This window comes from Siniperca chuatsi, linkage group LG6 (assembly GCF_020085105.1).
Source record: "Siniperca chuatsi isolate FFG_IHB_CAS linkage group LG6, ASM2008510v1, whole genome shotgun sequence".
NCBI lineage: Eukaryota > Metazoa > Chordata > Actinopteri > Centrarchiformes > Sinipercidae > Siniperca > Siniperca chuatsi.
The window spans coordinates 16,087,414-16,102,312 of record NC_058047.1 but is presented as its reverse complement, the minus strand read 5'-3'; the positions used below and the strand labels follow the sequence as shown (position 1 = coordinate 16,102,312).

The 14,899-nt window shown below is 40.9% G+C and overlaps 1 protein-coding gene across 2 annotated transcripts in view; it reads left to right on the top strand.

Annotated features, from left to right (window-relative positions):
- fbn2b (fibrillin 2b) overlaps positions 1 to 14,899 on the top strand; it is a 73,785-nt gene that overhangs the window by 29,121 nt on the left and 29,765 nt on the right. For both annotated transcript variants that reach the window (XM_044199443.1, XM_044199442.1), the window contains 4 exons: positions 2,409 to 2,606; positions 5,404 to 5,529; positions 10,440 to 10,565; positions 14,685 to 14,837. In XM_044199443.1, the coding sequence (XP_044055378.1) occupies positions 2,409 to 2,606; positions 5,404 to 5,529; positions 10,440 to 10,565; positions 14,685 to 14,837 (603 nt within the window). The remainder of the gene's footprint in view (positions 1 to 2,408; positions 2,607 to 5,403; positions 5,530 to 10,439; positions 10,566 to 14,684; positions 14,838 to 14,899) is intronic.

Genomic DNA, 14,899 nt, shown 5'->3' with positions numbered 1-14,899 from the left:
CATGCGTGTGTAACAGAGAGTGAAGTGTTTAAGAAAGTATGTGTATGCATATATTTAATTTAGCACACACGCATACACTGTTGAACTTGGCTGCTGTGTGCGACTGTCTAGTGTTGCTGGATGATCAGAGTGTGGGAGAGTCCAGTCTCCTCTAAGAGGAGATGCTGTTGATTGTTTATCTTAAAATCAAAGACTAAAGGGTTGGAAGCACCATAAATTTTTTGGCCTTTGGTTTTCCTTCTTATTTTTTTTCTGTCTTTACTGTCTGTTTGAGCTGTTTTCAGTTTAATTTGTTAATCAGCTAGTCCCAAAACAAGACTAACTTTCCTGACTAAAACTATTAAAAACACATCAATTAGCCACATTGTTGAGCTGGCTGACATGTTCCTTCATTACCATGAACATGGGCACTGTAGTTTACTTTTAGTCAATCGCACATACACTGTCCTGCTGCAGTACATGCTCACTAGAGCACCAAAGGTGTATTAATTTGCAGCTCAAAATAGTCCCCAACAAATGCATTATTTACTTCTGTTATAGTTAGTAATGTTTGCTAAAAACTATAGTACCCACCTGTTTTAGGAAATTGCTGAGCTTTTAAAAAAATGTAAACTATTTATTTGTGTGTATTTTTAAAGGTTTACGTGTTCAGCAGGAACCAGTGGGCTTTGGGAGTGTCACAGACAGGGTAATGAAGGGTAGTGACGTTGAAAAGTATTGAGAGATGGACTATAGCATTGTTAGTTTGGGTCTTTTTAAGGCAAGGAGAGAGTAGAAAGCAGACAGACAGGAAGACCTTCAGTGGGCAAAGAGAAATGAAGACAGATGGACGAGAGGGAGAACTGGCATAAGCCCCAACCTGCACTCTGCATGCTCAGTTTGACCTACTTTACTTTCCTCTCTCTTTCTGTTTTTTTCTTTCTTTCTGTGTCTCCTACTCTTTGCCCCATTCTCTGTGATTCCCTTTCATGTAGCACAAGGAACCAATAAATCTAAAGAGGGACTCCCACCAGACACCACCGCTGATTCCTATCTTTCCATCTTATTTTGTCCTTCAGAGTTGAGCAGGTCGCTCTCTTCCTCCACATCTCTCTGTCACAGCCTTGGCTAGCCAACCATGCAGTTTGTCTTTCATCTCCACTGTGACAATGAAGACTATATTAAGTTTGGCGCCACTGCAGAGAACTTAATAGAGGTTTCTCCCACAAGCAAACCATCATTAGGCTGTATGTGATTGAAAAGACGAACACCGTATTGCTGAAATGGTTTCAGCATGAGATCATTGTGCCTAATTTGTGAAGTGCATTTAGCGAGATTATGCCATAGTTTCACTGGCAAACAGCAGCGCAGCAATGAGGCAAGGTGATCTCTTAAGAAAGGGACATTTTGTTCTCATAATGTGTTTGCTCGCAATGTGTGTTTGAATGACTGTGTGTATTTACTTCCCCTTTTCTTCACTGTTGTTACCACGCTTTTCCAAAAGATAGGAGGTGCAATTTGAGCACATATTTCTGACTTCCACGAGACATTTGTGTTACATTTGTGTTATTGGCAACACATGTTGTGTGACTGCATATGTGTTTTGCAAAGTCACACAAAAGCGCATTGTCCCAAAGATGACACATGCATTAAAATGTCACATTCATCTTTAGAGGGAATGATTGTCACAGGGTGATTGTTATTGATGACCACACTGCCATTAGCTGGTTGTACTGTCATATTGATGGAAACAGAAACCATCACTGTTCAAACCACCATCAACTCCTACTTAAAGTACAGGAATGTGCTTCACTATGTCAATCCAACAGGTTAACTTATTACCACAGAGACTGAATACATCGCAGTCATTCCAGTCCTATTGCTAAGTTCCTGCTGAAAGAAACAGTGTGGATGTGTTTTGCAGTTTAATCTGAGCAGGTTTAATTAGAAAATGCCTGAAATCACGTGTTCTGACGTGATCTGTTATGTTGCTACCAACGCTCATATTGTTTTTCTTAAATCCTGGTAAAGGCTGCTACTTGTAAATGCTCCACTTTGTAAGCCGATTGTTGATCCAAAGACTAAACATTTGAAACAATTAAACTTTGAGGATGTGTTTAAGGGTCCAGTGAGTCATGTCTCTAAAATCATCCTCTAATGCTGTGCCAACTTGTTTCCACATCCATTCCTCCATTTGTTGTTTGAGTGAAATTAAGAAAGAAAGAAAGAAAAGATCACTGACTCGGTTATAGATATTACAGGAAATATGCCTTCTCCATAAAGAAGAAATTTCTCAGCTATGTACTTATTCTGGTTTCATTTAATGCTGCACCAGATGTGTTCGAGGAAATGAATCACAGTTTTATCATTTAATTAATCAAATGTTAAATCAGTCACTAGCTAATGGTCTTGCCTCTTTCCCTCCACAGACTACAGGACTGGGCCATGTTTCACCCAGGTCAACAACCAGATGTGTCAGGGCCAGCTCAGTGGAATTGTCTGCACTAAAACTCTCTGCTGCGCTACCATTGGTCGAGCGTGGGGACACCCCTGTGAGCAGTGCCCTGCCCAGCCACACCCCTGCAGGCGAGGCTTCATCCCCAACATCCGCACTGGAGCCTGCCAAGGTCAGATTGGAGCACATACAAAACTCTCTCTCCCTCTCTTTCTTGTACACAGACCTGGCAGGTCTTTTTAACTTCTTTTTAACGGTGATGAACGAGTATACACATAACACATTCGAACACACATATTCAGCCACACACGATCATCACAATAAACACTGTAGCCATTACTTTATCCATCATCATCTCAGCTGCTATTGCTGCTCACAACATTCTCAAACCAGTGTTAACAACACTGGGGGTGTTTACATGTACACAGTAAACCGGATACTAGTAGCTTGTATCTTCCTGTTAAGGTCTTTTTTAGGAGAAACTGCTTACATGTATCTCCATATCCCTGGGTAGTGTGCAAAAATTGTAAACAGTGAACAGCTTCAGGTGTTATTTATTTATGTGTCAATATCTCAGTGATTATCAGCACGTCCCAACTGCAACTTCATTGTTTGTTAAAGTCAAAATGTGAGCTTATCCTCACGTTGCATCCTGTCACCGAATGATACCAGAATAATATATAGAATATTAATGTGCACGTATTAAGCAAATCAAAGATATTTAAAGCATTAATTTTATACACAATATTCACTCAAAAATAACACTTAACCATTCTTTAACAGATATAATACAGATATAACAGAATCAAGCTGCTTTGGCTCAATGGGTCCAAAAGAGTGAGATATGGAGATTATAAGAGAGAATTTGAGGGAAATATGAACTGAGATTGACCTTCTTTCATCAACATTCCTGCTGCTGGTGTCCCAGAACCCCCTCAGACCAGACCAGACCAGACTCTCTCTGCATGCCTCTCTAATAACCTATAGTCCTGACCAGACTAAGCAATAAGACTGCATCAATATATGACACATGTGGAGGTTGTGTTCCTTGTTAAATGAGCCCAGCCAGGCTCTTTGTTGCCTCAATCCAGCTCCTCTCACATGGACACACCCAGCACCACCCTGGGCAGATTGTGATGGCTGATGTCTAGCTGAAGCCGTCACAGAGGGATACTGTGTTTTTGGCCGCTAGTATTTTTTTGCTGTTGCTCATAGCACCTGGCTACACTTCAACAGTATCAAAGCTAAGGACATTACCTTCATGTAATAATGCTGGGAAATTGGGGATTATAGCAAACAAAAAGTGTTGTTTACAAAAGAAAGTTACATATGGTAAACTTATACCTATAGTTGTTCGACTTAATTGGCTGTCAATAGCCCAGTGCAAATTACTTGGTCATGTATATACAAGGACAGATGTGGCCTTGAACAATCTCCCATTCATCCAGCGATTCAAATTATGAACAAATTAAATGAGTGGCCCCAGCTATGTTTATGCAGATCAAGTGGCGCAATCCAATGCAGGTCCTTATTTTGGCATGAAATTGCGCAAGCCAGTAATTTGCATGGCTTTAGTTATAGGCAGAGACACAGACCCAAAATCACGCTAACCTTTTCATAAACTGCTCCTGGATCCTTATTTGGGGGCCCATATATTTGTGCTTTATGCTGGGAAAGTGTAAATTGAGTTAGATGGACAAAATATCATATCATTTATTTTTTGACAACAATTGACAACTATAACATGCAGGGCCATGAAGGAAGTAGTTAGGTACAATAGCTAGTGGCTGGAAAATATACTGTATGTACCAACAGTTTTTGATGTACATATGCCTGACAAATAGATAGACAACCCACCCAGCTAAACAAATAAGTCTGTATACATTATTTATGAGGGTTATTTGAAAAGGTAATACATCTGGGATCAGTAACTAGCTTGTATTTAGCTCCACAACTTCCTTTCTTTTGGACGTGGCTGCCAGGCTGCTCATATGTTGGAGGTATGCCAGTGTGAAACAATCATTCATCTCTTTGTGTCACGTACGTCCTCTCTTATTCTCTTTTTCACTGTCTGTGCTAACCTCTCTTTCTGAATCTCTTTTTTTGTTTTTTCTCCACTCTCTTTCTCTCTCTCTCTCTCACACACACACACACACACACACACCAAATCGCCAGAGAGCCTAGAGCAACGCCTTGCCTGGCAGCAGTACAAAGCACACCTGACCATGAATCCAAATGTAAGGATTGCACTCCAGGCTCCACATCAGGATGTTGGCTGCTAGATGTTTTCTTTCTGTCTCCATTCTGTCTTTCTGTCTGAGTTCCTCAAAACTATACAGTATTTTCAGAAAGAATCAGAGATTTCATGTATTAAAATGATTAGAAACAGGATGTTTTTGTTTTTTAAAGTATAGCTGCACATTCACAATGCCTGGACCCTGCTTAGTGACTGGCGCTGACATAAACCCACTATGTGTGTACGTTTGTGTGTGTACCAGGGAATCTACTGTTTCTTACAGGAACCTGCCCACTGACATATGCCCAATACTGGTAAAAGTGACTCACTTTGAATGCTGGGAAAAAGGTATTTGCTATTCAAATAATAGCTGGGGTGGGTGTTTCTGGAAGTTGTCTTAGACATCACAGCCAGTGCCAAGTTACTACAAATTTCTACCCCATTCCCTTTGCAAAAAAGTAGAATAAAAGAACGAACAGTGTTTTAGCAACAGAAAGTGTGTCCGAAACATGCTCTAAAACGTGCTTTGAACCATAGTTAACTGATATAAAGTTTATATTTTTATAGAATACACATTGTTTGAAGTCCTTTTTTGTAGATTTTGATGTATTACAAACATTGGATGCTGAATCTCTTAAACCAATGCTTTGCAGATGCCAGTAATTATTCAAACATGTGTTCTTATCTTATACCTCTTCTCACCAATTTCTGTGTCTTTTCTTCCTTCTCTTAGATGTGGACGAGTGCCAGGCAGTGCCAGGTCTTTGTGCCGGAGGTAACTGCATCAACACTGTGGGATCCTACGAGTGTAAATGTCCCGCTGGCCACCGTCAGAGTGAAACCAGCCACAAATGTGAAGGTGAGTCTGAGTAATGGATTTAACACAAAGAAAGAAATCTTCATAATGAGGAGCAACAGTATTATAGGAATTACATAAAAAATGTATGGCCATCAGATCTGCGTAACCTTGGTCAATAAACAGACCATGAGGACTAGCGGCCATTTTTGATGTGCTGCCATTATCGTCTAAATTGCCAGATGATGAGTGACAGGGAAAATATTAATGAGGTAGATAAAGCAGCGCAGTGTGAGCTGGGTTTCAAACACACTTCTTACAAGAAAGAGGCAGTAGGGCGGTGAAGTAAGCAGGGAGACAAATTCCCATTGTGGTAAACATCTGTCCTGCTGAAGTGTCCTTGAGTAAGACATTGATTTCCTGCTGACTGATTGCTGGTTGCTGATCTGTAGCTGATATTCGAGGAGGAAAGGAGGAATGAGAACTTCACTCTGAAGGAATCAGTGTTATAATACTATAGGTTGTAGCAGTGAGTGCAACCATCACACATATTCCTCAGGCGTAACTACAATTTGGTCGCTAACTATTTGCGATCTAATTCATCATTTAGTCTGTAAAACAGACTGATCTGATCCGAAAAACAGCATTGAATTCATCGATATGAAGCAAAGATAGAAAACCAAGCTACAAACTTTATTATTAACGGCTAATAACTACAAGCTGATTTTTAAAAAATGTAATAATCGTCAAAGCATCACAAAATATATCAACTTTGCTTGAATGCAGAGTACTTGAGTATGTTAACTTATCGCCAATCCAAAAGAATTCAGTATAACTTGAATTAGATTTTATTGAGTTCATGGTGAGACAGTCATGGACCGTGCACTTTATGATAACTGTGGGTTTACTGGGATCAGTTCACAAATCTCTACGGCCGTTTTAAAAAGTGACGACATGTTCAGAGTTAAAGAAGTCTGGACATGTGCACATAAACACACAAATACACATGGAAACACACGTGCACACACGCATAGTGGATTCACGTTACAATGTGTTGATTGGGTGGAATTTAAACAATGCCCAGGCTAAACGGTCTGATAGTTAGCCAGGCAGGGGTTGTGCAGCCGATGTGTTCTTAGTCTTTAGGGAGGATTACAGAAAGCTCTTAAACTGTTCCAGCCAGATGACATCTATTCTACTGAACAAGACCAAGGCTGAACTGGCTATCGTACTGTGTATCAGTGTATGGATAATTATCTAAATTCTCCTTTTATTAACTTGTAGCATGGCTACGAGCTGCACCAGAAACAGGAAGACTACAACCATTTATATTTGCTGAAAACTAGCGTCTCCACCTTCAGATTCATGGGAAGCAATTACCATGACACACACATAAAAAGTGATTTATGTCACAGGGAATGAAGGAGGAAATGGGGGATGACTTCACTAAATTCACCAGAGTCCCAGTTTCAGTTTTGATTTTGGTTCAGGACTTACAGTAAGGAGGGAATGAGTGCTACCAGAGAGATGCTCAGCACTACTCAAAGAGATTTGGGTGTGGATGTTATATTCCAGCTGGTACCAAACAGCACACAGTGGGCTGAGCAGTTATACTACACACGACTCAAGGACACTTTGAGACAAGGTAGAAACACAGCAGGAGCTCAGGATTATAAAGCTCTGGAACCTTTCTACAACCTTCCTGGTCACCAAATGTTTCTAGTTACATTACTTCGCTATATTAAAGGAAACTGGCCACTGATGATTATGTGGTGATTGACGAGATAGGGGGAGAGAGAGGGAAAAACAGCTGGTTCTTAGAGACCCTGAGGGTTACTCGCACACACTCTGCCTCTTTCCACCACTTTAAATCCAGTGTTAACTTTTATTTTCTTCAGCAAAGGTGATCGTGGTCACAACAGGACTAGAGCTGTAACTAATAGTTATTTTCATCCTTGATTAATCTCTGTTACTTTAAATAGCAGTTTTAAGTTTTAGTTAATTAGTTAAATTAACACGTTTAATCTATAAAATGTCAGGAAAAAGTGAAAAAGGATGAAATTCTCATTTTGTCTGAAAAACAATGAAATAAACCAGTGAAAAGCAGCAAATCCTCACATTTTAAAGGCTGGAACCAGCCTTGATAAATTAAGTGAACTATTACTCAATTAAAATTGTTGTTGATTGACTAAGACTGATCTTGTGAGCATTACACAGGAAACAGTTCTCCATTATCACTTCTCCAGGTCAAAAGTGACATTTGATGGTAATTAATAAGTATCAGCATACATATAAAAATGTGACAAGAAAGGACATTTTGAGAAGGTTTTTTAGCTTCACTGCTTGTGCAGCTGCTGTTGTTTGATGTCTTGCACAACAATGACGGCACTGTCAAAAAAGGCCCTCACATGGCAGGAAATTTGATCAATGATGTGATGTGAAGTAGGATTGGCAAACCCCCAATTATTCAGTTCAGCAAATGGAACTTCAAGATGATGTGAATCTTTTTCATTAATAAGTTTGTTTAATCAGAAAGCACGTTTGTTATTTTCTGTTGAAAAATTAACTGATATTCTGTAATTCCTTCATTTGACCCGTGCAGAGTGAGAAAAGAAAGAGTTCAGTGTTTGTAAAGCTTGTTAAAACAAAAGAACAGTTCTGACGTGCATCTTAAGTCATGGATCGGCAGGAAACACATGTGTACTGAAATCTCACAAACAATCAGACCAGGTCCTTTGGGGAAGGTTTTTATTGAAATGCCCTTCTAGCTAATACACAAACAGCCTCACTTAGAGCTTTCACAGTGAAATTAGTGAGGTTTTGGAGCAGTTAAGATGAGCTGCACTTAAGATGTCATGGGTGTCTGATCGTTTTGGGCACAACAAGGCACCTGGTTTTATGGCCTGCTTTTAGTTCAGACTGTGCTCAACAGTCTCTCTCCCTCCTCCTCTTTCTGCTTTTTCTGCTTCTCCTTCCATTTTCCTTCCATAAATACAGTCGTTTGGCTTAAAACCAGCTGTTAGTCCTGAACAAAGAAACACTTACGGCATCTGGGAGACTTTCTCATTACACACACGGACCTCCCCGTTGCTCTTACGCTTGCGCTATTCTCACGCACTCATGCTGTACAAATACACACACACAGACACTTTCACACATCAATGTTTAGATTAGATGAAACAATGGAAACTGGCTAAATTACACATATACTTTATCTGAAATGTTATAGATATGTACACACAGTTACACATGGCAGATTTGATGGCTCAGTTGTAGACATTTATCCAGGTGACACACATTTCCCTCCACACACACAGAGTCAGTCCCACAGTGCTACGTCTGTGTTTAGCGTAATGTCTGGCGTGCTGTTGCTGTTGCTGACACAAGGTTTATTTGGCTGGGTTTTTACAGCCTCACCTAGGCCTTGTGCCGCTGCTGTCAGACAGGAGTCAGCAGGGGAAGAACAGCCTCTTAGCTTCCCACTGCAGACGTTACAGTGCAGATCCACACTGAGACGCAGACACATACTCACAGATAGACTCACATCGATATAAGTTACACGCTCTTTACTCCTAGAAAGACAAACACTAACACACCCATCACTTTTCCAACTAAACACGTAGGGCACACACACACACATTACCGCACACACCAATTCTGCACTAATGCTGTAATTATGCCCCGCAGTGGTGCAGTAATTACATATACGTATAAATAAGCGTGACACATCATAAAAACCCAATACCTTCTGGAACTTCACTTTGGGTTCCCCCCCGTCATGGAGCAATGAAGCCCCGCCTCACCAAATAATACAACTTAATACCATCATAAAGTGAACCACACCAAGGTGGGCTCTGCCAAGTACTGTGCCATGGTACTGTCAGACATCGTACACATTTCTGAGTCAAACCGTAGCACGTTTTAATAAGGTCAGCTTATTCACTTTAACCTGGGGAATTTTGTTTCTTTTAGTACGGCCATTTCTTTCAATTTAGTTGCCATTGGTACACTGGAAACAATTGTAGATACCACATTTGCACATATAATCAAGCCAAATGCTGAGCGGTATACATACATATGTTTTGACTTATAACATTGCAGGGTCCCTTGTGAATGGAATAATTTTCTTGCACATATATTTGATTTCTGTCCATATTTGGGGTTCCCATAAAATGGCAGGGTTGTCCAATCTTATTGTAAAACAAGCTGTGTGTGTTTTCAGGAATGCTATTACTGATTATTGTCTCTTTATAGTCTGACCATTTTTCTTTTTACTCTTATACCCGTTGATAGGGCTTGGTATCATTCAAAATATACTAGACCAATATGATACTTGAGTGTCTGTATCAATACCAAAATGGTACCTTTTTATACCTTACTTTGAGGAATATAAACAAAAGAAGCCAAACTTCTCAAATGTTAGATGTTGTGTTTTCAGAGACATTACTGTAAATACCCAGCTTAGTTGTTTGTTGTGTGTAGAGTCTTTTGTTTGTTTAATTAATTGCAATTTGATTGGTTACTGTGCTGTGAGAGAGGTTAACATGATAAATAATATATTTGAGCTATTTTAGCATTGGTTGACCTAAGAATCCTACATTGGTTAGTGCTGCTGCTCTTATCTCACTGAGCTTCACAGTTTATACAGTTGGATTGTTCCTGTCATTTGCACGTCATGGCTCACAAGCTTGAGTTTTAGCCTGAACAGAACACAACACACCAGAAGTGAAGTAATTCCACTTTGGTAGACTACAGATCCATTTGGTTTGCTTAATTTTTCCTCAGGGAGAAACTGTTGCTCCAGTGCAATAAACTTTTACTGCAGCGTGCTTCTGCATCTTTCCAAACAAAGACATTTTGAACATTGAAAAAATGTTCTGAGCTGGCGTGAGGCGTACTCCACAGATGTGTCCCGTGATGTGATGAACGGAGGTATTTATGAATGTAACTGTATGTTTGTGTGTGTGTTTCAGATATTGATGAATGCAGCACCATCCCTGGTGTATGTGATGGAGGAGAGTGCACCAACACTGCTGGTAGCTATGTCTGCACCTGTCCACGAGGCTACATGTCCAGCACAGATGGCTCCAGATGTGTGGGTGAGTCTCACACACATACACAACACATTTCTAACATTTCTCTCATTTGTGCATTTCCTCACCCCATGGCTAGCTAAAAGCTTCACATCTGGCCCGTAACTTCCCTCTCTCCATCACTGCTTCCTGTGAGTCGAGCTGGCCTGCAGAACCGTGGTTACCATGTACAGACAAACACACACTATTTGGCCTTGACAGCATTAATCTACTCTAATGTTAGTGCTCCTCTGACTCATTCACACACACGCTGACACACGAACGGTGCATACTTCACTGACATGTCCCATGAAACACTACCAGGTGTTAATGTATTCCTGCAATCCTCACCCCTCATGGCAGCCACAGTGAAACACAACCAGGTGTTAATATATTATTACAAGATTTGGCCTCAAAACGGACAGCTCAGGGTCTGTCTGTTTCACCCTATCAGCATCACAAGCACAGCCCAACAATCCTCCAATAGCAAAGTAAACCATCCTCCAAAATACAGAGCTTCTCTGTTTTTATTTTGGAAAAGGTTCGAGAGAAAATGGATCAAAAATGCCAAGAAGAACAATTCTCACATGTGGCCACACGTGCACATACATAAACAAGGTGGAGGCTGATCTCACAGGTAGTGTGTGAGCTTGCCTGTCAGTGTGGTGGATTGTTTAGCTTCAGTGTAACAGGCATATGGTGTTTTTAAGGGAAATAGAGGAAAGACGAAAGACGGCACCACTAACCTCAGCACGGTGGAACCAATACACTCTATAAGGCCAAATGTATGTGGACTCCCGAATATTAGACAGTGTAGTCCCTCATTTGTCCAGGAGTGTTCTATCGTAGAAAAGGTTTCAGTCGTAGTCATCTGGACACTGTTTTCAGAATCAAGACGTTTCGGCTCCCATCCTTGAGAATGACTTCCGGATGGGAGCCGAAACGTCTTGATTCTGAAAACAGTGTCCAGATGACTACGACTGAAACCTTTTCTACGACACCCGAATATTATATCACTTAGTTATATAGTGGTGTAATCACCGCACCTTCAACACGTAATTTCAATGTCATGGGCATTAATATGCTGCTGTAAAAACCTTTTCTGTTCTGGGAATACTTTCCACAAGATGTTGGAACCTAGTTGCAGGGATTGCTCATATTCAGCTACAAGAGCATCAGTGACGTCAGGTACTGATGTTTGATAAGGTGTGGTTGGCAGTCAGTGATCAAATTCATCCCAAAGGTGTTTGATGGGGTTGAGTTGTTCCACATTAAACTGGGAAAATCATTTCTGTATAGACGTGGCATTGTGCACCGGGGCATCACCGGGGCATCACCAGGGTATCTTTTGACGGGAAAGGATTTTTTACTAGCCAAAAAATTTGGAGCACACTATTATTCTATGCTACGTGTTAGGATTTTCTTTAATTGGAACTCAGGTGCCACAGTGGCACGGGGCGTCTCGATACTTTTGGCCATATAGTGTACATGTAGACAGGAAGAAAATGGCATGGGAACACAGAAAAGCAATGAGAGGAAAAATGCAAAAAAATAAAAATAAAAGTAAAAAAAGAGTAAAAAGATCACAATTGGTAATGGGAGAGACAACAGCCAACATATGGAAGGAGAAGAGGAAAAAGAGGATGAAGAGGTGACAGAAGATGGTTGTGTTTTCCTAAACAAACACGTGAAGTGTGTGTGTGTGTGTGTTGATGTGTATGTGGATCGCACTTTGATAGAGTGCTCCAATCACCCAAACCCAAAAGTTCTCCATCTGTTCTCCATTTATGCATGTCCATATTTTTCTTTTTTTCCCCCTTTCTTCTTCTTTGCCCCTGAAGAGATATGTTACTCTGTCTATATATTTCTGTCTTTCTTCTGAGTGTGGATCACACCAAAACTCACTGTCTCAGCTAACAGTTCAGTGATTTACAGTAGACAGTGTCAGTTTACTCTGGAACTGTGCACGTTTCCATCTCCGTTTAGATCTTTTCTCTTGTTCCGTCTCCTCTGGCTGTTGTTTGTTTTCTTTTTTTTAACTCTTTATCTCCAAAACTGAACCATTCTGACATCTGGATCCTGCACCTCGCTTCCTTCAGTTGCGGTTTCCAGTTGCTCTTTTGCCGCCTGCTGAGGGGAAAGACAAAAAAGAGAGTAAAAAAAAAAACAGGTGCCAGACACAACCCCCATATATCCTTCCTCTGTCAAACTTCCAAAATGGACAAGACTAGATTGGGAGACAGAGGCAGAGATAAGTAAACCCACACAAAACCAAACTATATATATATGCCTACATATAGTTTATAGAGTTTTTGTAACATTTCAACAGCTTATTAGTTGAGATTCAACAATTCAACTGTTTCACAAATAAAACCTTTTTCTTGGTTTGACTGATTTAGGCACAATCTCTATAAATTATCTGTAGCCAAGGCCTACAGATACTTTGGAGGCATCCTGTTCTAGCCTCCAGACCAGAACAGGATGTATAGTTCTGGTCTGGAGACTATATTATGTAGGCTCTAGGTGTACTGGCCTATGTTTTGTGGGATGTACTGTACCGTGATGAAGTAGGCCAGTGGGAGCTGTTGGGGGGCCTGACAGTAATCAGAGCCTAATGCCCTGTCACACAGTGGAAGCTTGCAAAATAAAACCTGTCCAGTCAGTCAGTCTGTAAAAACACCTCACCAAATGAAAGCATATGCTTGTGTAGTGGAGCGACACTAGCGAGCAAACCACGGTCTGGATCCAATTTTAGTCATCATCATCCTCATCAGCACCACCCCCCACTTCATTCCTCCTCTCCTCCACCCAGCCTCTAGCTCGGTCATTCCTATGGGATGTTTTTTAGTTTGCGTTTGTGTGTATTTGTGTACATGTATGTAAGTATTTGTACAAGCATATGTGTGTGTATTCATGCATATTTTGTGTGGATATGTATGGGAATGCATATCTGTTTGTGTAATTGCATCTAAATGTGTGTGTATTGTACTATATGTGCTCCCAGACACAGCGCAGTCCCTCATGTTCTATCTAATTGGCAAGAATTGCTCCACATGGAACTGATTAATTTCAGCCTGCTGGCTCATTAGTGAGATAATCGACTACCCCCCTCCCACCGTCATTCTGCCTTTCCCTTTTCTCCCCCTATTTTCTGTAGATGCAATTCTCTCTCACATATGTTGTTCACTTTCTAAAATAATACACATGCATTATCTCCCTCGCACTCTGCCTTTTTCCTTCTATTTGTATTTTTCTTATACCCAGAAACCCACAGACACACACACACTCTTTGAACCCCAGTCTCCTTTCCTGCCCCACTGACCCTGACCTGGAAAACTGTAACAAATAAGACCCCCGACCCCCTTATGGAGGCCCTTCAGATTCCTGCAGTTCGTTGAGACCCCAGGCAACTTTTCCCACTGCCAGCCCATAAAGAAGCTTCCTCCCCAGCCGCCATGTAAGGGCCAGGCCAGCCCTCTGACTTACAGCACTGCTGTTTTGAGAGCGGCGATTACCTGTAACCTTTTCCCACATATAATGTCAGTGGTGGAAAAAGTGCTTAGTTTGTTATCTGAAGTCCTGCATTTAAAGAGTAACTTAACACTAGGCTGAAAAGCAGTGTTTCACTGCCCTCTCTTGGTAAAAGTTTTAAGTCTGTTGTACCTCTACTATGTCTATCTACCTGATGGGAGTTGTTTGGTGTGCTCTGTTGCACCTGTAACTACACCTAACAGTGCTGTCACAGTGTACTGACACACCCTGGAGTACTCTGTTAAAGTTAAACCACTGGAGGTCAGCAAGTAGCTCTTAAAATTTTATTTGGATAAAAGTGTTGCAAGATATCTAATCTAAATGACTAAATACCTCAAAGGTTCATGTTCAAGATCATGGGAAAATGTACTGTGTTATTTTCCAACTCTGCATATTAATATGTCCATACAGTAGGAAGTTTAAATTTTTGATGATTGAATTACACTGTTTCAGCCTAAACTTCAACTTTATCTTTGTTGTCCCTGAAGGGAAATGTGTCTCTCACAGCCAGGGGAAACATATAACCCAAGAAATTCTTGAACATAAAACATAATAACGTACATGAAAAATTCATACAGGTGTCTAATTCTGTTAATATGTCTCCTCTTCCTACAGATCAGCGTATGGGCACCTGTTTCTCTGCTCTGGCTAACGGCCGCTGTGCTGCGGAGCTGAGTGGTCAGTACACCAAGATGCAATGTTGCTGTGACACAGGACGCTGCTGGGCTTTGGGACAGATCCCTGAGACGTGCCCTGTCAGGGGATCTGGTGAGTACACACAAAAACAAGATACACAGAACAGAGGATACATGCAAATCCCACGTTTCAGT